Here is a 22,912-nt window from a genome sequence, read left to right as displayed (position 1 = left end):
GGAGACCTCCCTTCATCTCCACCCGCGGCTCATGCACCTGGACTCCTGGGTCCTGGGGGCCTTGACTTCTGAGTTCTGAGGGGGGAGAAGTCTGAAGGCTGAGATTTCTGGGTCTACGGTTGGAGGTTGAAAGCCCAGACTCTTGTGTCCTGGGAGGAAGGGGATGTGGTCTCTGACTCCTGGGACTGGGGAGGAGAAGGCTGGAGGCTCAGACTCCTCAGTCTGGGGGAAGGGAGGGATAGGGGACCTAGATTCCTGTGACCTGAGAGAAGAGGTAGCTGGATCTTGGACTCCTGCGTAGTGGGAGATGGCTAGCATTGTCCCCACCATTTTTGTTTTTCCCGACTGGAGTGGGTCTTTAGGTTCTCCTGGAGCTAGATATCTAGATATCTGGGAAGTTGAAGGAGGCAGGAATTGGGCCGAATAGCAGGTGAGGACCAACCCTGTGACATTATACAGGTGACTACGTACCAGTGACCTAATTCTGTGACCCCAGTTTTGTGGCCTCCTGAAGACATGGTCTCCCTCGCCTGGGCCTGAGTTTTCTAGCTCATGCAGTAGGTTGAAGGGGATTCTCAGCAGGGCCAGAATAGATAGTGATGGGCGGGGCCTGAGTTGCTTGAAGGGGCGGGACTTGGACCAGAGGGGAGGGGCCTGCAAACTTTCCACATTCACTCAGGCAATGGGGCACCCGGCTTCGGTTTCTCTGACTAGGCTGGGCCTAGATTTGCTGCCAGTGTCTGATGGAGTCTGACCTGTTTCTCCAAATGCTCTCACCCAGGTAGCCAGGCCTGGTTTCCTGGGAGCAATGGGTTTCCGTTTATCTTGTGCCATGATCGGAATGGATGGGCCTCAGTTTCTTCTGTGCAGCGCTTGGGTTGTCCTGCCTCAGTTTTCACTATGTAGTATCCCAGTGACCGTGCCTCAGTTTCGCTGGTGTGCTTTGACGAAGTCCCTCTCGGTTCCCTGCCCCCTCCCCGTACCCGCAGGCCAGCACCGCCGCCATGATGTGCGAGGTGATGCCCACCATCAGCGAGGATGGCCGGCGGGGTTCGGCGCTGGGCCCGGACGAGGCGGGCGGCGAACTGGAGCGCCTCATGGTCACGATGCTCACGGAGCGCGAGCGCCTGCTCGAGACGCTACGCGAGGCGCAGGACGGACTGGCTACGGCGCAGTTGCGGCTGCGCGAGCTGGGCCACGAAAAGGACTCGCTGCAGCGCCAGCTCAGCATCGCGCTGCCCCAGGTCTGGGCGGGGCCTGAGGGAGGCGGGGCCTGGACTCGCGAAGGCACAGGGAGGGCGGTCCGGAAGGGGCGGAACTTGGCACTTGGAAGGGGGAGTGGCTTGCCGGTGGTGGGCGGGGCCTGAGCCGCTTGAAGGGGCGGGACTTGGCAGAGAGGGGAGGGGTCTCCAAACCTCCCAGTCCTATGGAATGAAGGAGATGGGGAAAAGGATTGATCTGATTGTCCAATCCTGCCCACACCTGGACAGGAGTTTGCGGCTCTGACGAAGGAGCTGAACTTGTGTCGGGAGCAGCTACTGGAACGGGAGGAAGAAATTGCGGAGCTGAAGGCAGAGCGGAACAATACTCGGGTGAGAGGTCTTGGGGCGGGACCTAAGTGCGGTGGGCGGGGCCTTGGGTGTTGCAGCCTGACCCATTGTTTTTCCTCTATCTCGCCTTCTTTTCTTCTCCCTGCTCCTACAACTTGGCGGGTCTCCTCTGGTCCCCTCCTTCCTTCATGTCCCCTCCCCTATCTCCATAACTGTTCTCATTTCCTGTACCACTCCTTCCTTGACCTGCCCCCCACCTCTGTTATCCCTCTCTTTTCCTGACCTGTCTCTCTCCATACCACTTTGCTTGGCTCCACCTCTACCATGTGTCCGCCCCACCTGTCTGAATCCTCTTCCTTCACTCTGCCTCTCTTCCCTTGACACTTTTCCTTGGCCCGGTGCCCTATCTCTGTAGCTTCTCCTAGAACACCTGGAGTGCCTGGTGTCCAGGCACGAGAGGTCACTGCGTATGACTGTGGTAAAGCGCCAGGCCCAGTCCCCGGGAGGGGTCTCTTCCGAGGTGGAGGTACTCAAGGCTCTAAAATCCCTCTTCGAGCACCACAAGGCCCTGGATGAGAAGGTATGAGAATTGAAAGAGCCTGGTTACAGAACAGAAACTCGTGGTTGGCTGGGGCTATGTTGAATGGCAGAAATTCTGGCCGTGATTGGTTGGGGATGGCCCAAGTGGGAAGAATGTTGACTGTAATTGACTGAGACAAGTTATGCAGACTGGGACCTGAGTGGCTGATAATAGAAAAATATAATAGGATGGGGGATACCAGCGGGTGAGGCTGACTTGGTAGCTAGTTGGGGATGCACACATACTATAAATAGAGGAATGCTAATGTCGCCCTATCAGGTCCATCCCAAAGGTGTTCTGCATCAACCGTCCTTGATCGGGTCTGATCTCCATCTCACACTGTCTTGCCCCCACCCCCAGGTCCGGGAGCGGCTGCGAATGGCGCTGGAGCGGGTGGCAGTGCTAGAGGAAGAGTTGGAGCTGAGCAATCAGGAGGTGGGGGCGTGACCAAGAAGGAGGAGGGACTTATGAACTACCAATGGGGTGGAACTGATTGGGTGGGTCCTAGAATCTGTTGGGAGCAGGACTAGGGCAGAAGACCAGTGGGGTAGGACTATGGAGAAAACCAGTGAGGTTCCTAAGGAGGAACTCATTGGGCAGGACTAAGGGGAGTACTGCCCTGTGACAGTGAGACTAAGGTGAGAACCAGGGCTTGGGCTAAGGGAAAGAACTGACTATGGAGGAAATGGTTGGGTGGGGAAAGTCAGGACACCTCCACAAGTAGGCTAAGGTTAAGAATAAGAGTGGACTTCTTCTCTGGTGGGGGGCTAAGGAGACATATAATGACGGCACAGGGTCTAAGGGTAGACTGTGGGATAAGGGTGGCCCCAGCAGGACCAGTGCCAGTGGGAAGTACAAACGGGGTTTCTAGGGCCTCTTTTGCCCTGATCTCCCTTTCCCATTGCCAGACTCTGAGCCTTCGAGAGCAGCTGTCTAGGCGCCGGTCGGGGCTAGAGGAGCCCGGCAAGGATGGGGATGGGCAGGTAAGAGGTGGAAGTCTTTCCTTCCCCTTGCTCTTCATTGGTCCTCCTCACTGTGATCCCACTCAGCCCCCTGACTTTGTGATGGTCCTTTTAATGTTTGGTACGATTCTCACTGACCCTAGGACATCTGAACACCTCAGACCCTTACTGGCCTTTGACCTCTGATTCAAGTCAGCTAGCTAACTTTTGTGACCTCCATGGCTCTTACTGATCTTCGATCGCCCCTCACCCCCATCAGTTTTCTCCTTGCATTCTCTATCTCTGTGTTCCCCACTCTGAGTTCTGTCCCTTCCTCCCTCACTGTCCCCATTCCAGACTCTTGCCAATGGCCTGGGTCCTGGTGGGGATTCGAACCGGCGCACGGCAGAGCTGGAGGAGGCCCTGGAGCGGCAGCGGGCGGAGGTGTGCCAGCTGCGGGAGCGCCTGGCGGTGTTGTGCCGCCAGATGAGCCAGCTGGAGGAGGAGCTGGGCACGGCCCACCGCGAGCTGGGTAAGGCCGAGGAAGCTAACGCCAAGCTCCAGCGCGACCTCAAGGAGGTGAGGCCGGAGCCCCTGGTGGGCTGCCCTCTGTCCCTTCCCTCCCCTCAACCCTTCCTGTCCCCCTTTGCCCATAGTCACAGAATTCACGAATCTGGATTCAGTCCACAAGCTGTGTGGACTCTTCTCCTCTCTGAGTCTCAGTTTCCTCACCTAATGGGATGTATGACCCTTGTCAGAGAGTTGGCACATGGCACATACTTGGTAGTCACCCAGTATCTTGTTGTAGTTATTATGTTATCATTGGGAAATTCTCTTGCACCTCTTAACTGAACTCCTTTGTCTGCATTTCACCCCATCCTGGCTGAGGTTCCTTGACCTTAACTCCCACGCTGCGGGGACTGCTGTGAAATGTAGGGCATGATTCTTGAAAGCACTGAATGAGAAAGAAGAGAGAGCACTTTAGTTTTCATCATCCGCTGGGGCTTTTACCTCGGATTTCAAGTGTGGATGGCCCCAGAGCTTATTGGGAAATGTGGTCCCACCACACCGGCTCCCAGGCAGGAGTCCTTCCCCCATGAGACCCTGGAGCACCTTCTCTGGTTTTCTAAGCATGCGCTACCCTGGGGGCTCTTGGGAGATGTTGCCTCCCAGGTGGAAGGGACCCTTGTTTCCTCTGAGACCCTAGGGCACTTGCTCTGTGATTCTAAACCTGAGCTGTGCCAGAAGTTGCTGAAAAATCTAAGGCCTGGATTTTTGAGGCAAGTGGACTAAGAAGAGTGGAGACATTCCATCTCATGGGTCTTAGGTCATCCGTATGAGGAGGGTCTAAGCCAGTACTGCCCCAGAAGTTTATGGGAGGTGCTGTACCACCATTTTAACTATCAGGTGGCATGGGATCTAATGTTGGCTATGCCTGGGAGCTCTCGGCAGGTGTGGTTCCATCATTCTGACACCCTGAGGGCAGGGGACTTCATTTCCCAGGATACCCTGGGGTGCCTGAACTGGGGTTCTAAGCCTAGGCTACCCCCACGGCCTTCTGGGAGCTGTAGTCCACACGGCCCTCTGTCACCTCTGCAGGCGCTGGCGCAGCGGGAGGATATGGAGGAGCGGATCACAACGCTAGAGAAGCGCTACCTGAGTGCCCAGCGAGAGGCCACGTCTCTGCACGACGCCAACGACAAGCTGGAAAACGAGCTGGCCAGCAAGGAGTCGCTGTACCGGCAGGTGGGAGGACGGCCGAGGAGGGGCGGTGGGGGCGAGGCCGTGGCTAGTTTGACCTAGCTCCTCCCTTCCCCCTGTCTGTGTCCCCCAGAGTGAAGAGAAGAGCCGTCAGCTGGCCGAGTGGCTGGACGACGCTAAGCAGAAGCTGCAGCAGACGCTGCAGAAGGCGGAGACCTTGCCGGAGATAGAGGCCCAGCTGGCCCAGCGAGTGGCGGCGCTCAACAAGGTGAAGGGAGGCCTGGGGCGGCGCCTTGAGTCTCTGGGGCAAAGGGGCGGGGCTTGGAGGAGGCAGGGCCTGAGTCTGGAGGGGTAGGAGACCCACAGCCCGAATTCTGCTGAAAAGGGCAGGGCCTGGGGTCTAGGGAAGGGACGTGACTTGGGATGGTTGAAGCGCCTGGAGGTTTGGTGGGGGGTGGTGCTCTCTAGTTTGGACTGAATAGATGGGGAGAACATGAACTGAGAAGGGGACAGGGCCTGTAGACTAGAGGAGAGGGCAGGGCTTGAATCACAAGTGCAGGGTCTGGAGTCCTGTGGGGGAGGAGCCTGGGGCCTGGAAGCCAGCCTTGGAGGAGGTGGGGCCTGGAGGCTGACTGCGTCCTAGTGGGACAAAGTCAGATGCCATGGGTTCCATCCTCTAGGCTGAGGAACGTCATGGGAATTTTGAGGAGAGGCTTCGGCAGCTGGAGGCCCAGTTGGAGGAGAAGAACCAGGAGCTGCAGCGGGTGAGGAGGCTTTGAGGCTTGGGGGATGCGCCTAGATGAGGGGGCTGTGCCGGGGGGCGGGAGCTCGGAGCAGGGACAGCGCTCGGGGCTTGAGCACCTCTGCTCTGTTCTCCTCTGGGCAGGCCCGGCAGCGGGAGAAGATGAACGATGACCACAATAAGCGGCTGTCCGAGACAGTGGACAAGCTGCTGAGTGAGTCCAACGAACGGTTGCAGCTTCACCTCAAGGAGCGCATGGGGGCACTGGAGGAGAAGGTGTGCCCCAGCCTAGGACTCCAATAAGCTGGAATCTTGGGGCCCCAGACCTTTCCCCAAACAGTTATCTGAGATCTCCCCAAATCTGGGCATCCTGAATTTGAAATTAATAGACTGCTCTATTGCTGGGACCACCACACTTTCACCTAGTTTAAACACCCTAGAGCTGAATTCTGGGGCACCTACAGCCTGAATTCTTGGCTTTTGCCCCAGCCTCTCACCCTGTGGACCCTCAAACTCTGAATCCGTGGAAATTTCACAGGACGCTGAATTTGGGGCTCCCAGGGACTCCCTGCCTAAGCGGCATCTTCGGCTCCACAACCCTCTCCCCATCCAGCTCACCATTCAAGCCCACCTCATTTCCCCTGGGGTCCCCTCAGGCCTGTCTCTGCGCACTGGAGGCTGCTTCCAGATTCCGCCCCCTCACTGCCCCCCTGCCCCCCACAGAACTCACTAAGCGAGGAGATCGCCAGCATGAAGAAGCTTCAGGATGAGCTGCTGCTCAACAAGGTAGGGAGGGGGCTGGGGGGGGGCGCTTGGGGGTGAGGGCCAGGGAAATGGAGCAGGCATTGCTGGGGTTGGAATCAGTCTGGCTGGGAGGGGCTGACACTCAGTGGGGGGGAGGGGGCAGATTCTGACCTGACATCTCCAACCTCCTCCCCCCAGGAGCAGCTCCTGGCGGAGATGGAGCGCATGCAGATGGAGATTGACCAGCTGCGGGGGAGGCCACCGTCCTCCTACTCCAGGTGACAGTAATCTTCCTGTCCCACCTCTGCCCATGGAGCCCCCTTGGCCAAGCATATCCCTTCTGATACGAAGTCTCCCCCACCCCACTCCCTGTCCTCCTGAGACTTCCACTGGTCCCTTTTATTTTTGACCCCTGACTTCATGACCTCTGACCCCAGACCCTTTTTCCTGACCTTTGGCTTCAGATCCCTCTCCCAATCCTCTGACTCCAAGCCCTTCCCCATGACCACTCACCTCTGTTTCCTTTTCCTGACCCCTTGGTCTCTGACTGCCCTCTCTATGCCCACAGATCTCTCCCTGGCAGTGCCCTGGAGCTCCGTTACTCCCAGGCACCCACATTACCTTCTGGCGCCCACCTGGACCCCTATGGGGCTGGCAGTGGCCGGGCAAGCAAGAGGGGTCGCTGGTCAGGGGTCAAAGATGAGCCCTCTAAGGTCAGCAGCCACTCCTGGGGCCTGGACTGAGCAGGGCTTGGGAGGGCAGCAGTAGGAGGTGGAGCCCAACATGCAGAGCTCTGGGAGGGGACTGAGTTGACAAGCAAGGTCTCCTGGACCCACACTGTCTTCTCTTCTTCTTCCGTCATCCCCACTTGCCTCGATGGCTCTTCACGTGGATGTCCTGCTGCCTGGTGAGAACTTTAGAGGAACGATGGGGTGGGAAGAGGGGTGGGTTTGGGGGGATGGTATGCAGGGTGTAGAATCCTAGAATGGATGGGGCCAAGTGAAGAAAGGAAGTGGGCTGGGTCAAAGGAAACAGTGGAATCAGGGGAGAGGGCAGAGTCATGGGTGGTCAAGAAGAAGGACCCACCAAGAGAGAAAGCTGGGCTGGGGGGCTGGGTCACATGGTGAGGGCAGTCAGTGTCAGGGGACATGGGCAGGGTTATAGAGGGTGGGCAAGGTCAGGATAGGTGAGGGAAGACCCAGCACCTACCTCGGCCCTTGTCCACCTGGCATCTCTCTGTCTCCACACAGAGATAGGAGTGGGAGCGGTCTGCCCCTGCGGGGTCCATGCCACCTCCATTCCCTGGGGAGCTGGATGGCTCAGATGAGGAGGAGGCGGAGGGGATGTTTGGAGCTGAGTTGCTGTCTCCCAGTGGGCAGGCTGATGTGCAGACACTGGCCATCATGCTTCAGGAGCAGCTGGAGGCCATCAACAAAGAGATCAAGTGAGCACTGGCCCAGTTCTTCCCCACCCTGCCTGAGCTTAGCCCAAGGCCCCTCTGGCTCTGGAGACTAATCTGCACACCTAAGCCCAACTCCTTTCCTCAACATCCTCAAGGAATTCTCCCAGCCCAACACTATCCAGGAATCCCTGAGGAAATACCAAGAAGTCTCCTATGTGCTACATATACATTACACACCCCCCGGCCGGTACTCACAATTTCCCAATATACCCAAGACTGCATCCCCAAATGCCAAACTTCACAATCCAATCCATCAAGAATCCTCCATTACATCATGGCTTTCATGGCTTCACGCAACAGTTACCCAGAGACTCCCAGTACCCTACGAATCTCAACACAACACAAGGTCCCCCAGTCCAAAACACCTTGAGAACCTCAACTCTAGATAACAAGAATTTCTACCTAATATAACAACAATCCTCAATTTATTAAGAAACCCCCATCACATAAAGTCTACCCTGATTCCCCAGAAATTGCCCTATTTAACAATTCTCTAATAAAACACTTTCCATGGGCCCCAGCAAACGTATCAACATGACCATCATCTTCCATTCCAACTTGTTGTGACTTGAGACAGTGACTCTCACCAAATGTCTGTATGACCTTCCCAGATCCTAGGTTGACCTCAGAGTCCCTGATCTCACTCTGCTCTTAGGAGCTTGCTCTTGCTGTCCTCCTTGGAACTTGACCTCTTGCCCATAGTAATCCACTTGTGCTTTTCCATAACCACTTGTTTACTATCAGCGTCATCCTGATGCAGATCCTGATCATCCTGTCATCCCTAATCTCTCCACGACCTCCTGAGCCTATCATGATCCCTTGACTCCCCTTGAACCTGTGAGGCCGTCAGGGATCCACCAAGACCCTCTAACCTCATTGTCCCTTCCTCAGAATTATTTTTGCTCCGCCAAGCCTTCCTGGCACATTGGGATCCCCCAACTCCCTCTCCTATTGTCTGCCTGAGTCCTCTCACCCCATCTCCCCCTTTTCCTCCTCAGGTTAATCCAAGAGGAGAAGGAGACAACAGAACAGAGGGCAGAAGAGCTGGAGAGCCGGGTGTCTGGCTCGGGCCTGGACTCACTGGGCCGCTACCGCAGTAGCTGCTCACTGCCCCCCTCCCTCACCACCTCTACCCTTGCCAGCCCCTCCCCTCCCAGCTCTGGCCACTCAACACCCCGTCTGGCACCCCCTAGCCCTGCCCGTGAGGGCACCGACAAAGCTGTGAGTATTCTTAAGTCTCCTCAGCTTGGTGGTGGTGGTGGGAGGTCATAAACAGGGCTCCCTAACAAAAAGCAACAATGACCAACACACCAGTGATTTTCAAAAGCAACTTTAGCTTTCCCTAAAAGTTCCAACTCAAAGGGCAAATGGGAGGCTGAGCCACTGGGTTCCTGAACCCTAACTTGTACTTTAGTCAGATCTGATCTCCTTTTACCTGTTTTATGAATTAAGTTTCTGCATAGGATTTTTACTTTTATTTTTTATTTTTTTGGCCATGCCATGCAGCTTGAGGGATTTTAGTTCCCCCACCAGGGATCGAACCCTGGGCCCTGTCAGTGAGAGCACCAAGTCCTAACTACTGGATGGCCAGGGAATTCCCACTGCATAGGATTTTTAGAAAAATGTCTCTGTGACCAAATATACATTTGAGAACTACCATTAGATCCTCAGAATTGACCTTTGAGGGAGGCACAATATCTATCTGCCCTATTTTATTGCCTTAAACTCAGATTTCCTACTTTCAGAACCTGTAACTCATTAGCTTTCCTTGAGGCTGAGCAGATCCCACTCCTGACACCAGAAGCTAAGACAGTATAAATATGGGCTTATCAAGCTCCAGAGGGACTGCAGTTATTGCCTTTATATTTATGCAACTCACCCGCACTTAATCTAGGCTATCTTTAGAAGTGGTTCCCCAAATCAGGGGTATCCCAGACACCTCGTAGACATCCCAACTAATGAGCCCCCAGCATGATCCCTCCGATTCAATATAGCATCTCTGCCTCTCTGTCTCCAGAATCATGCCCCCAAGGAGGAAGCTGGGGCTCCACGAATGGAGGGACCAGCAATCCCAGGAGACACCCCACCTCCCACTCCTCGTTCTGCCCGCCTTGAGAGAATGACCCAGGCCTTGGCACTGCAGGCGGGATCCCTGGAAGATGGAGGGCCCTCACGGGGAAGGTCAGTAAGAATAAGGGATGGGACAGGGAGGGACTTGCTTGGGAGGAGGCGGTGGGAGTGGACAAAGACTTGGGATGAGAGGAGGCATCCCAGATGGCATCTATCTGTCCTGCTCACCCAGTGAGGGCACCCCAGATTCCCTGCACAAAGCTCCCAAGAAGAAGAGCATCAAGTCATCCATAGGCCGTCTCTTTGGCAAGAAGGAGAAGGGGCGAATGGGACCACCAGGTCGGGACAGCTCTTCTCTGGGTGAGTCCCCTGATTCCCTCTCTCCCTTCCTTTCTTCCTTCCTTCTTCTTCTTTACATATTCATTTGACATACAATCCTGTCTTCATTCATTTGGGAATTCATTTAGAACACTGGAACCTTGGCAGAGGTAGAGGGGAGGAGAAGGGACAAGGAAAGGGCACTCTGAGGCCTGCCTGAGTGACTGGTGGGCAAATGAATTTGTTATGTTATTTACCTATTTTTTAAATAGAGAAAGAGGGAGGAGCATCCTAAAGGCAGGGCATCTGATGGGCTGGAGCCTGCTTGTCTGGTTTGTGAAATCCAAGTTAGTTAAATTTTCAGGAATTTTATGAGCTGCTCTGACATCACATTGGTAGCTTGAAATTGGTGGGATTATTTACACCATGGAAATTGGCATATGCTACAAATCAGGAAATACCTTCTCCTTCCCCAGGGAGCCAGTTGTTAAATATTTACCAGCACACCACTGCCAGCTTACCAAGGCCAGCCCAGTGAATCCAGCCCTATTTTGGGGATTTCTCCAATTCCTTGCCTAGGAGGTGACATTGGTCCCTGTCTGGTCTTATCACTCCCTCTGTGTGGCCGCATTTACTAATCCCTCTGGGCCTCTGCTTTCCTGGCATCCTTCTCAACCCCCCAGCATCAAAGATTCTGCCTCCCCTTTGAGACTCTCCAAATTTTGGCCCCTCCCTGCCTCCAGCTGGAACACCCTCAGACGAGACATTGGCCACTGACCCTCTGGGGCTAGCCAAGCTGACAGGCCCAGGAGACAAGGACCGAAGGAACAAGAGGAAGTGAGTGTGGGTGTGTGGTGTGGAGGTGGGGAGGGTTGGTCATAAGTGAGAAGAAAATTCTGGGAGGGGGTGTCCAAGATCCTGAACTTGCTTGCCTGGGAACTTGGGAACCCTTAGAGTTTTTCTTTTCTTTTATTCCCCCTTTTCTCTTGATTAGTGTGGGTGTGTTGGGGGGAGGGAAGGTGGATTACAAAGATTCACATGTATTTTTTTTAGCCTCCTGCCATGTTTTTTACATTCATAAAAATTGCTTTGGTGGGGGGATGCAGTTGGTGAAGGGGGCCATCCAAGAGGGCTAGGTGTCTCTGCCCCTGAGATCTCCTGCCCTGGCCCCTTCTCCCCAGGCATGAACTTCTGGAAGAGGCCTGCCGTCAGGGCCTGCCTTTTGCTGCCTGGGATGGGCCCACTGTGGTCTCCTGGCTAGAGGTACTGGGGCCCAGAAACGTCCTGACTCTTTATCCCCAGTTGGTCTGAGAACCCCACCCTTAGGGCTGGCCGGGTCCACCTAGTACCATCCTCCTAACTCAGAGGTGGCGGTGGAGAGGAGTTGGTTGGGGGGAGGCCCTGGGAGGGGTCAGGCTTCTTGTAGATCTTCCTGTTGCTCTTTTTCCTCCTCCCCTCACCCCTGTCCTTCTGGCCATGCCCACCTTGGTCCTGTTGTCTCTCTCTATCTTTTTGTGTCTTCCCATGTCTCTCTCTCTCTCTCTGTGTCTCTATTTTCCTGCCTCTCTCCCCATCTCTGTGTTTTTGTCATTTCCCGTATTTCTTCCCATGTCTCTCTATGTCTTTTGCTCCTTTCTCTCCCCATCTCTGCCTCTCATCTCTGTGTGTCTCTCCTCATCTCTGTCTCTCCCCATCTCTCTCTTTCCCCTCTGACTCTGGTATTACCCTTCTCTGACTCTCCTCCTTTGTTTTCCTGTGTCTCCCTCTGACTCTCGCATCTCTTTGCCTTGCCCTCCTCTCACTGCTTTCTCATGTCTTTCTGTTTCTCTCCCATTTGCCTTTCCCCATCTCTCTGTCTCCCTCTCTCCCTTTCTTTCTGTCCCTCTCCCACTTCTCCTCCTGTATGTCTCTGTCTCTCTGTCTCATTTTTTCCCCATTTCTCCCTTCCTCCCTCTGGTCCAGCTGTGGGTAGGCATGCCTGCGTGGTATGTGGCCGCCTGCCGGGCCAATGTCAAGAGTGGTGCCATCATGGCCAACTTGTCAGACACGGAGATCCAGCGCGAGATCGGCATCAGCAACCCACTGCACCGGCTCAAGCTGCGCCTCGCTATCCAGGAGATGGTCTCACTCACCTCACCCTCTGCTCCTGCCTCCTCCCGCACTGTGAGTGTCCAGGGGCCAATCCCAGCCCCTGCTGTCTTGCTGTCTCAAGGCCCCGCCTACTGTCCTCAGAGTAGCCAATCCTGGGTCCGCTCACTCCAGCTCTGTCTGATACACCCTGCTCCCCACCGTTTCTCACCTGGATTATCTCTTGAGAGTGGGGTCTCCCTTCAGGTCCCTCTGCCTCCCCTCAGGCTGTTTTACACACTGAAGCCAGAGGGATCCCATCCCGGAGAAAAAGCCGAATTCATATGGTTCTCTACAGGGCCCTTGATGAGGGGCCCCTACCACCCCCCCTTTTCTACTCTGCTTCTTGGCCCTTGCTGCTCCCTTTCCTAGGAGCACCCCTCCCTCTTTTTCCCCCAAGGCTGGCTCCTGCTCATCCTTGAAGTCTCAGCTCAAATGTCACCACCTCCAAGAGGCCTCCCTAACTCAACGGCTAAACTAGTACCGGCCCCATCACCCCAACACATGAACACCTATTTTTTTTCCCATAGCACATACTGACTTCTAAAATTTTATCATTTTGTTCCATACAGAAAATTATGTGTTCCCATGCCTAATTCGGCTCCTCCAGGAGCACGACCTCCTTCCCCTCCCCTGTTCAGAAGCCCTCTCTCAACCTCTGTAACACCCCTCGCCCCTCAGTCCACAGGAAACGTGTGGATGACACATGAAGAGATGGAGTCCCTTACCGCGACGACCAAGCCTGTGAGTGCCCCCTGCCGGTGGCCTTGGGGGTGGCACTAACTTTCCCTCGGGAGGAGCAGGGGGGGCGGATCAATCTGTGGCTGTCTGTCCGTCTCTTCGTCCCTCCCGCCCTCCTCCGCCTGCCCCTTAACCCACCCCTTCTCTCCCCTCTTCCCACTAACTGGTCAGGAGACCAAGGAGATCAGCTGGGAGCAGGTAGGGGGCGCGGGGCGGGCCGTGGGCGCATGAACAGGCTGTGCACGCTGCATGGACGCCCCTCCTTCTCCGAGCCCCGCCCCTCCCCTCGCCGGAGCATTCCATCCTCACCGCGGGAGGGGGCGCTGCGCGGAGCTCTGCTCTTGTCTGTGGCTTGGTGGGGGTCGGCGTAGAAGCCCGGCTATTCCACTGTTAGTGGTGCACGGGTCATTCCATTATGCTGGGTTGCGGGGGCTCCACGGGCTGTTTCATTGCTCTAACTAGAGGGAGGTGCTGAGCAGCTCTTTTCCCTAGAAAAGAGGGAAGTGGGATTGTTCCACTGTACTGGGGTGAAAAGGGAAAGCATTTGGGGCGAGGGGGCGGCAGGTCAGGGTGAGAAGTTGGGGAGAAGGAGCTACATTTTGTTCTCAAGAGGGGAGAGGGATGACCTCACCTGAGACAGAGGAGCTGTGTTGGATCTTTGTTTCCCAGCAGGGGGGAAGGTATGGATTATTTCCTTATGCTAAGAGGAGTGAAGGATTTGGGGTTGATCCAGAATATTGTCCTGGGCCAGATATAGCTAGACTAGTATTTTGGGGACAGTGCAAGAGTGGTGGATAGATCCATTATCCTTTGTTGGGGAGAGAGCTACATTGGAAGAATCCGTTGTGCTGACTTGGGGGAGTAGTGATGTTGGACTGATCCATTGTTCTGAGTTGGGACAACTTTAGACTAGAGCTTCTTAAACTTTAATGTACAGTTCAGATAACCTGAGAATCTTGTGAGAATAAAATTTTGATTCAGTAGGCTAGGGTCTGAGATTCTGCAACTCCAGCAAGTTCACAAGTGATGATAATGCTGTGGGTCCAAGGACCACACTTTGAGTAGACAAGGGTCTATGCTGTCATAATGAAGGAAAGGGAGACAATTTTGGATTGTCCATTGTCCTGAGCAGAGATTGGCCATTGTCCTGCTATGGGATGGAGAAAGAACAACCTAGGATCTGGGGGAGGGGGGTTGGACTATACCCTTTCATACATACATGGGAAGGGGTCAGAGGGCCTGACTCCTCCCCCACCTGCCCATGGCCCCAGATCCTGGCATATGGCGACATGAACCATGAATGGGTGGGGAACGACTGGCTGCCCAGCCTGGGGCTGCCCCAGTACCGCAGCTACTTCATGGAGTCGCTGGTGGATGCCCGAATGTTAGATCATCTTAACAAGAAGGAGCTCCGGGGCCAACTCAAGATGGTGGACAGCTTCCACAGGTGGGGGTTGCCTGGCCCATGGTGACAGTCCAAGGGGGGAAGCCCCACTTCTAGAGAGTCTTTGGCAAATAGGACCAGTGATGGGGAATTCCTTGGACTATCTTTGGTCCTCTAGCCCTGATTGTCAGGCAGTCCAGACTCCTGTGCCCCTTCCACCCATAAGAAGGCCCACTAGGAAAAGCCCAAGTCCTGAGACAGCTTAGCTAGTTGACCCCATACCCCTTAGAAGTTGGCTAATAGGAACTGCTTTTTGAAAATACTGCAATTCCTGGGAAGGTCAGCAATCAGTAGAACAGATCCAATGGAGCAATTCCCCAACCTCTGCCAGAAGACCACAGACAACGGGGAGAGCCCAATAGGAGTAGCAGTCATTGGGGTATGAGGGCTCATCTGTAACTTCACTATCTCTGCTACTCAGGGTGAGTCTGCATTACGGGATCATGTGCCTGAAACGGCTCAACTATGACCGGAAGGACTTGGAGCGGAGGCGGGAAGAGAGTCAGACCCAGATCCGAGGTGAGTAGAAAAGTGTAAGCGTCCAGCTGGGAGCCACGTTGGAGGGGTTTGGAGCAGTGCTGGAGGAGGCATAAATAGGGGAGGGGAGGGAGGCCAGGGAAGAGGGGATGGAGCCAGCATAGGGGCGTGGCCAGGAAGAGGAAGTGGGGGTGGAGATATGGGATAAATTGGAAGGGCCTGGCCCCAGGAGGGGAGCAGCTGAGGGTCCCTTCTGTCCCCAGACGTGATGGTGTGGTCCAATGAGCGGGTCATGGGTTGGGTGTCCGGGCTGGGCCTGAAGGAATTCGCCACGAACCTCACGGAGAGCGGGGTGCACGGGGCGCTGCTCGCCCTGGACGAGACCTTCGACTACTCTGACCTGGCCTTGCTCCTGCAGATTCCCACACAGAATGCACAGGTGAGCGGCCGCTAGGCCCTGGGCATACTGGGCATCCCCACCTCACAGACTGCACGCTGCTAACCCCTCTCCCACCTCTCCTCCCCAGGCCCGGCAGCTCTTGGAGAAGGAATTCAGCAACCTCATCTCCTTGGGCACAGACAGGCGGCTGGATGAGGTGGGCGCAGCAGCAGCATAGGAGACTCCACTCCCAGCGGCACCGCTAGGCTGGGAGCTGAAGGGGTGGGGCTTGACTTTGCCAGCGAGTCGTGGTTGGAGGAGGTGCCAGAAAAGGGGCGGGGTTAAAGGAGGGAAGGACCCGGAGAGGGGTGGGGTCAAATGAAGGGGCGGAGTCGGAACGCGGCCCTAGTCCCTCACCGGCTGCCGGGCCCCTATACCTAGGACAGTGCCAAGTCCTTCAGCCGCTCCCCATCCTGGCGGAAGATGTTCCGAGAGAAGGACCTCCGAGGCGTAACTCCTGACTCAGCTGAGATGTTGCCCCCCAACTTTCGTTCGGCCGCAGCAGGGGCCCTGGGCTCGCCGGGGCTTCCTCTCCGCAAGCTGCAGCCGGAAGGTGGGCGGATCCCAAACTCGACAGCCTCTCCTCCCCTCCCTTTCCTCGGGGGTAGGAACCTCCCTCTTCAGGTTCTGAAATGGCCTAGTCCTTTCTCCCCCAACCATGACAAATGGACCGCTCCTATAAGCCAACCTCCTCAACCCCACCACACCCCCTTTCCAGGGTGGGAAATGAGCTCTTCCAGTGTCACCTGGGATACTTTGAAGGAATCCAAGGCTATGGGAAAGGGTGGGACACCGGCTTGGAGCTAGGCGGTCGTTGTCATGTCGGGAGGGGAAATCCAAGGGAGGACGCTTGGGGTTGAGGATCGGAGAAATACTGGGGGAGGAAGTGGGCGTGTGTGTATGTGTGTGTGCGTGCGCGCTTTCCAGGCTGAACCGCTGCTCACTCTCCCTCCAGGCCAGACTTCTGGGAGTTCCCGGGCAGACGGCGTTTCTGTCCGGACCTATTCCTGCTAGTGTACGCCTCCAGGTGAGGACTGTACTGGGCGCTCTTGGGGTTCTGGGCGGCACAATGGATCTTCACAGCTGCACGCACTGCCTGGCGTCAATGCAGGTGACCTCACTCGGACGGAAGAACCTTTCAGAGGCTGGGCTGTTTCCCCTCCCGCCCAGAGTATGGTCTCGCCGGGGAGAGCTTGCTGGGGAGCTCACGCCGCGGACTGGACCATCTGTACAGACAAACGGGGAATGCTGGTCCCTGCCTCACAAATGGACTGGGCCTGGACCAAACCACATGCACTGGACTGAGAGGGGGGAAGAAGGCGGCAGGAAGAAATCCCGCCCCAAACTTCCGCCTCCCTTTCCTCTACTTTGTAATTTATTGATCAGTTTCCGGTGGGAGATGGGTGCCCTTTCCCCGCGGGAAGGGGGCGGGGCTTCCCTCCCGGGCCGCATGCGGGGAGAGGCTGCCCCCTCCCCTTTCTTCCCAGTCGCGGGGCCCAAGTCGTCCTTCTTCGTCCGAAAGGAGGGGAGGGGGGACTCGCTGCTAAAAGCCTCGCCCTTTGTGCCACTCAGCCCCGCCCCGCGGCGTCCGGTCGCCGGTGCCTGGGGTCAGCCGCGGGCGGGGTTTCCTCTCTCTCCCCAGTGTCTCGTGTCCCCGAGGCCCCTCCGCCCCCCGTGCTGTGGCCGTGTCCGTGCCCCGGGGTGGGTAGGGGGTGCAGAACTGCGCTCCCCGTTCCGCTCCAGCTCCGGGGTTTGCATGGGAGAATCCTCTTTCCACGATGCCGCTGGGCGACGTGGCGTGGGGAGAGGAAAGACGGTGGGGGAGCCCTCGCCCCCGACTCTTGGTCGGCCTCCCTGCCCTAGGCGTCACTCAGTGATCACGGGTAAAGAGAACTGTTTCAAAAAGCTCCCGTGTTGACTGATTTATTTAGCAGGACCTAGCAACCACCCACCTCGAGGAGTCCAGGCCCCTTCTCCTTCAGACCCCACCCGCGTTCCCCGGTGCCCAGAGGATCCAGATCCCAGGCCTGACAGTGAGGTTTCGGGGAGCACGTTTATTCAGAGAAATAAATATGGCCCGTGGAAAGGGGTTGGAGGGCCAGGGAGATGTATCTGCGCCGCAGCCGTGTGTCTGGGTTAGAGTTCCGGAGTTTCCAGCATGTCTGCCAGGGCTCTGGAGAGAAGGACGCAGAGGTTGGACAGCCGAAGTGTCCAAAGCTCACACCAGGGCGCTTAGAGATCGTTAACCTGCCCATTTCACCAAGGGGGGACTAGAGGCTCAGGGTTGTCCAATAATTCATAGCGGGACAACACCTTTCTAAACGGGGCCCTTAAACATCCCGCCTCCATACACTTACTGGTACAGGGACGAGGAGAAATAGTCGACGTAGCTTCCTGTGGGAGAGAAGAGGCTTGAGGGGTACACCACGGGTGAAATTGGGGGACACTTTTCACTCAGTCCAGGATCAGGACTAACTCCGCCCCCTTTTCTGGATTCCTTCCCCCAAACTAATTCCTTCTACAGGGACTCCTTCCTTCCTCCTGGCTCTAAGTGTTCTAAGTGTTCCCATTCTCCAATAGCCCCACCCCCCGCCGCGTCCTTCGAATTCCACTTGCTTTGGCCCCAACCTCTTGGTTGTTCTAGGCTCACCCCTCAATCCGAACCTCTTAGGTTTTGGCACCTATCCTCAACCTTCCCTCCGCCCGGCCCCGCCCCTCCGTGCTCCTCCTGCTCGTCACAGAGTCCCAGCCTTGGCCACGCCTCCCCACATAGCCACGCCCCACAACCTTCCAGCCTGCTTCTCAGGTTGGCTCCACCCACTAGGCCCCGCGGCCTAGAAACCTTCATCAGGTTTCTTCTGGGCCCCACCCATGCTCACCCGGAGTGCAGACAGTTTCGCAGACCAGCGGGCAGAGGTAGCAGAACTGGCAGTGCTGGGGGCGGGGATGGGGAGAGAGAATGAGCGGTAGGAGGTGGTCAGGGGCGGAGTTAGGATGGGGCGTGGGCCGTACTTGGGTAGGAGGCTAGCTAGGTGGAGGTTAAGGTCAGAGGCAGGATCGGGTTTGGAGTCAAGGCTGCATCAGGGGTAAGGGGTTAGGTCAGTTTGAGGGCAGAGGATTTGGGGCTGGGGGTGCTCAGATGGTCCCGGGCCATCCGGAAACCTGGTGGATCCTTGAGTCTGGGGGAAGTCTCACCTGGCACTGGTCGCAGTGCTCTCCCATGTTCTCCTCGTCACAGTGACAGTTCTCACATTCAGTGCATCGCTGGGGACCAGAGGAGCCTGGTTAGGCAGAGACGTTTGGGAGCCACCCACCAGTCCTCCACCCTGCCCGCTGGACATATCCCCAACTTCTCAGCCTCATTACTTCTGACACTGAGCTCAGTATCTTCCTCCAACCTGCTTAACCTGCTTCCCACCCCCTCATTTCCCTATTGCAAGGTGCCCCGACGTCCCCTTGTCACTGTGGGCTGGACCTTTGGGTACTCTCTTCACCCCCTCTCTTCCTATTCTCCCCATAGCCTGTCAGTCTCCAGTCCTGTCCCACCTCCCTCGGCTCTGCCTTGAACACTCCTCCCTGTCCCCACATCTGCAAGTGCAGCTTAGGCCTCACCCTCTCTTTCCTGGACCACTGTCCCAGGCTCCTCCCCAGCCTCCTGGCCTCCAGTCTGTCCCCTACTTGGCCCCAGAAGTGTCTCTGTTTACTCAGGCCCGTTGCTCAGGGCCCTCCCAAGGCACACCAGAGCCCTGGCACAAACTCTAGGAACAGCTTGGTGGATGGAGCTGGGTTGCAGACATACATTGCAGAAGGAGCAGTAACCGCAAAGGGACCCTGGCTGGTAGTTCCCGTACTCCTGGGCGTCCGGCTGATCTGTGGGGACAAGAGGGCAGCGGTGACCCAGGCTGACTCCGCTCCTCCCCACCCCCATCATCCAGTCAGATCACTTACCCATGTCCTCACCACTCTCCTCTTCACTGGAGGCACCTCCAGACACCTCCCTCCTGGCCAGTGGGTTGGGGATGATGGTGAAGGGGAGCTCATCCTCCTCCAGCCCCTCCTCCTCATCTTCTTCCTCCTGGTGGTCTTGGCTCAGTGGGACCCAAACCTCAGCCCTCTCTTCCCTCCTCTCCTCCTTCTCTTCTTCCTCTTCCTCCTCTTCTTCCTCCTCCTCCTGGCTCAGGCTGAGGCCATGACCTTCCTCCTTGTCTTCCTCATCCTCCTGATCCAGGCTGCCATGGTGGGTGCCTTCTCCTCCCTCCTCTGAACCTTCATCATCTTCTTCATGGGAGCTGTGATCCTCTTCCTTCTCTTCCTCTTCCTCCTCAGAATCACTCTCCTTTAAATGGCTTCTATCCTTTACCCCCATGTGTTCTGGGGGCTGGTGGCTAGTCTCCTCTTTGATGGACCCTCTGTGGCCAGTCCCTTTATCTCTGTGGCTTTGCTGCCTGTGGCTGGGAGCCTGGTGGCCAAGCTTGGCAGAGATGTCCTCATCTTCCTCCGTGGGGACTCCGCGGTGGTGATGGCCAGGGACTGCTCTTTCATATTCCTCTGGGAAGTCCTCCTCCTCAGCGCTCTTGTGGCCTTGGCGTTGGTGGCTTGCAACATGGTGGCTGAACTTGACTGTGATCTCCTCCTCGTCCTCCTCCTCGTCGTCTCCAAGGCCATGGTGGGTATGTCTGGGAACCTGGTGCCAGTGTTCAGTGGACACATCCTCATCCTCATCTTCCTTGTCTCTGTGGCCTTGATGTCTGTGGCTAGGGATATGATGGTGGTGTTCATCTGAGACATCTTCATTGTCTTCCTTCCCATGGCCTTGACTCCTGTGGGTCTGGTGTACGTACTCAGTGGAGACATCATCGTCATCATCTTCTTCTTCTTCTTCTTCTTCACGGCCTCGGTGTCTGTGGCTGGGGCCATGATGGTGGTGTTCATCTGAGACATCTTCATCCTTTTCCTTCCCATGGTCTCGGTGTTTGTGGACCTGGTGTCCATACTCAGTGGAGACATCCTCCTCTTCCTCTTCTTCATCCTCCTCTTCTCCATGGCCTCGGTGTACATGCCTGACGATATGATGGTGATGCTCACTGGACACAACTTCGTCTTCGTCCTCATCTTCATGGCCGTGGCTCCCGTGGCTGGGGAAGTGGTGCCCGTGCTCAGCTGAATCATCCGCGTCTTCGTTCCCATGGCTTCTGTGCCCACGGGCCTGCTGAGCACGCTCTGTATATTCCTCCTCATCAGAGATGTTCTCATCTCCCACCTTGGGGCCTTGGTACCTATGGTCTTGGGATTCTCTGGAGACATCTTCGTCCTCTTCTCTGTGGTCTCCCTGGCCCCAGAAATGATGCCCACTCTCCGTGGAAACATCCTTGTTCTCATCTCCGTGGCCTCTATGGCTGTGCGTGGGGTGGCCAAACTTGCCCGATGCGTCCTCTGAGGGCCCCGAAGCTCCTGCATTGTTGTTCCAGTTGCTGGGCCCCGGCCCAGCCCCTCTCAGCTGCTGGGTCACGGCAGTGGGGAGAAGCAGGCTGGCCACTGCAGCCCAGAGGAGAGAAGTGTGCAGCCATGGCCCACAGTGGCCCATGGGGACAGACAGGCAGCAGAGCTTCTCCCAGGGCTGGCTCCCACTGTGGCTATGGCTATGTGGATGAATGTTGGGGTCCTTGTCCCTTTTGGGCTCCTTCTCTTTCTTTCTCCCTGTGTTGTTCCTTTGCTGTGTCTCTCTCGGCCTCTGCCCTCTGGCCCTCACAGCCAGGCCCTCTGAGGCAGTCTCCAGAGCCCCTTACCCTCCTCTCTGGCCCTCCCTCCCACTTCGCAGCCAATAGGGTCTCTCCCCTCCCCTCTCTGTGGCTAAATTTACTCTCAGCCCTGAGTTATTCTGGGTCAGTCCCCACCTGCCCCTCCCCTCCTGCTCCTCCTCCTCCCAGCTGGGGAGGGGGTGGATGAAGGGGTCTCTCCTTGGCCAAGAGAGAGGAGCCAAGGGATTTGACTTTGGGTTGCCAACTAGTTCATGTTTGGCAGCTGCAAAGACAATGGCTAGATTTTTAGTAGGCCAATTTGGGGGGAGCCTGGGCCATGGGGGAGGGTAGCAGGAGGGATGTATCTGAGGGGAGAAACCCCTGCCAAAGAAGGACTGGGGGTTAGATTATGGGGAGTTTCTGGCCAGAATGGGCTACTTTGCTGAGAAGGTGGATGCCAATATGGAAGCCCTGGAATGGCGCGAAAGGAATTTTGCGCCAGCACACGTACCCATGACCTCCTGTCCCTGGAACTCAGATCTAGGGGCAGGGGATGGTGCCAGGCCAGGGCTATAAATACAGCGAGGGGGGGCAAGGGGCTCAGGTTACCCAGGAGGCCGCAGCTGTCCCTGTCAGAGAGCTGTCAGGAGACATGTGGCCCTGCCTGTCCGCATATCAACACCTCCCACTCCTCATCCTGTCACCGTCGCCCTCGCTCTTTGGGTTCCCATCCTTCTTTATGGGTCTCCCTCTCTCTGTCATTGTTTCTTCACCAGCTCTCTCTCAGGGTCCCTGTTGCCCACCTCCTGAGGATTCTGTCCCCTTCTCCCTCTCACTCTGAGTGTCTGCCACCCATCCAAACCTTTCTCTCTGTCTCCGTGTTTGGGTCAATGTAGCGCCCCGCCAATCTCTGTTCCCCCTTTCTGATTCTCTGCCCCCACCTAAGTCTTTGTGTTTCCCGCCCCCCATCCCCCGACCTGGGTCAGTGTGCCCTCTCTCTCATCGCTGGCATTTCCTCTTTGGGTCTCTGTCCCCTCTCCCTGGGTTCCTGTCCCCCTCTCCCTGGGTCCCTGCCCGCCTCTCTCTGGGTCCTGTCCGACCCTTTGCCCCGCCTCCCGCTCTACGCTTCCCCAAGACTCCCCGCCCCCCAGACCTGGCCCCGCCCCAGGCTGGGCTGGGAAGTGGCGGATCCGGTTTGTCCAGGGTGCATCTAGAACCCGGTTGGTGGAGGGAATGCAGGGAGACGGATAGATTGCGGTGGCTGCGGCAGCATGGTGGGTGCGGAGAAGGAGCAGGTACAGCGGCCGGACCCGGGCCTGAGGGAACAGGGAGCTAGGGCCTGGCCTCCTGGTTTCCAGAGAGGAGGGTGCTTGAGACCCAGATTCTTGGGTCAGACAAAGGAAGGGGTTGCTGGGGACCCGGACTCCAGGGTCCTTGGGGACGGATTGGTGAGGGGGTTGGGGGGGTCGAGTCTCCTGAGTCTGGGAGAGGAGGGCACTGGGGTCCCGGACTCCTGGCTCTCCGGCTAGGGCGCGGGTGGGTCACTCCGTGACCCATAGGACCGAACTGGATCAACCCCCCCCCCCCACTCCTTGTTCCTGTCTCCAGAGCTGGATCCCCAAGATCTTCAAGAAGAAGACGTGCACGACTTTCATCGTTGACCCCACAGATGCGGGGTGAGGAGTTCGCCCCGGGGACGGACCCCAGAGTGTCCCGGGTCCGCTGACCCCACCCACCGCAGACCCCGCCCTTCGGTTCCTTCCCTTCCCCAGTCTTGTCAGAGCCGATACTCCCTAGGGCGTTTCCTAGTGGCTCTCTACCTCGGGGAGGGCTTGGGT

General features: G+C 56.7%; 3 protein-coding genes and 1 long non-coding RNA gene across 10 annotated transcripts in view; 2 read left to right on the top strand and 2 right to left on the bottom strand.

Annotated features, from left to right (window-relative positions):
* The first annotated feature begins 993 nt into the window (after nucleotides 1–993).
* PPFIA3 (PTPRF interacting protein alpha 3) lies at nucleotides 994–17,241 on the top strand. Its single transcript, XM_059904685.1, has 28 exons — nucleotides 994–1,244; nucleotides 1,491–1,592; nucleotides 1,966–2,130; nucleotides 2,491–2,565; nucleotides 3,039–3,113; nucleotides 3,429–3,650; nucleotides 4,671–4,817; nucleotides 4,906–5,040; nucleotides 5,453–5,536; nucleotides 5,659–5,790; nucleotides 6,238–6,300; nucleotides 6,457–6,536; nucleotides 6,827–6,971; nucleotides 7,515–7,702; nucleotides 8,719–8,941; nucleotides 9,738–9,901; nucleotides 10,023–10,150; nucleotides 10,852–10,945; nucleotides 11,290–11,371; nucleotides 12,071–12,271; nucleotides 12,917–12,979; nucleotides 14,248–14,423; nucleotides 14,842–14,939; nucleotides 15,161–15,336; nucleotides 15,425–15,493; nucleotides 15,718–15,889; nucleotides 16,292–16,363; nucleotides 16,448–17,241. Exons 1-27 carry the CDS (start codon nucleotides 1,005–1,007, stop codon nucleotides 16,348–16,350), a joined length of 3,558 nt encoding a protein of 1,185 aa, XP_059760668.1. The 5' UTR covers nucleotides 994–1,004; the 3' UTR covers nucleotides 16,351–16,363; nucleotides 16,448–17,241.
* On the bottom strand, nucleotides 7,011–15,894 carry LOC132353470 (uncharacterized). Its single transcript, XR_009499032.1, has 3 exons — nucleotides 15,714–15,894; nucleotides 13,286–13,464; nucleotides 7,011–7,676 (listed from the first exon to the last, which is right to left on the bottom strand). It is a non-coding gene; the product is annotated as an uncharacterized LOC132353470 (long non-coding RNA).
* Nucleotides 17,242–17,370: 129 nt separating the features above from the next.
* Nucleotides 17,371–21,132, bottom strand: HRC (histidine rich calcium binding protein). Of its 2 annotated transcripts, XM_059904687.1 has the most exons (6): nucleotides 19,285–21,132; nucleotides 19,136–19,206; nucleotides 18,532–18,600; nucleotides 18,216–18,270; nucleotides 17,694–17,730; nucleotides 17,371–17,509 (listed from the first exon to the last, which is right to left on the bottom strand). In XM_059904687.1, the coding sequence occupies exons 1-6, from the start codon at nucleotides 20,918–20,920 to the stop codon at nucleotides 17,473–17,475; spliced, it is 1,905 nt and encodes a 634-aa protein (XP_059760670.1). In that variant the 5' UTR covers nucleotides 20,921–21,132; the 3' UTR covers nucleotides 17,371–17,472. The 2 variants fall into 2 exon arrangements, with proteins under 2 accessions (XP_059760670.1, XP_059760669.1); XM_059904686.1 differs by lacking the exon at nucleotides 17,694–17,730.
* Nucleotides 21,133–22,248: 1,116 nt separating this feature from the next.
* The window catches only part of TRPM4 (transient receptor potential cation channel subfamily M member 4), a 40,724-nt gene continuing 40,060 nt past the window's right edge, over nucleotides 22,249–22,912 (top strand). For 5 of the 6 annotated variants that reach the window (XR_009498906.1, XR_009498905.1, XM_059903698.1 and 2 more), the window contains exons 1-2: nucleotides 22,249–22,369; nucleotides 22,683–22,750. Coding sequence is in view for 4 of the 6 variants with exons in the window: in XM_059903698.1 (XP_059759681.1) it covers nucleotides 22,346–22,369; nucleotides 22,683–22,750 (92 nt within the window). In the remaining 2 variants the exon portion in view is untranslated. The remainder of the gene's footprint in view (nucleotides 22,370–22,682; nucleotides 22,751–22,912) is intronic. The other variant, XM_059903699.1, reaches the window with a different exon arrangement.

The sequence above is a fragment of the Balaenoptera ricei genome, chromosome 19 (genome assembly GCF_028023285.1).
Source record: "Balaenoptera ricei isolate mBalRic1 chromosome 19, mBalRic1.hap2, whole genome shotgun sequence".
NCBI lineage: Eukaryota > Metazoa > Chordata > Mammalia > Artiodactyla > Balaenopteridae > Balaenoptera > Balaenoptera ricei.
The sequence above is the reverse complement of the archived record's forward strand: the minus strand, read 5'-3'. Positions and strand labels throughout refer to the sequence as shown.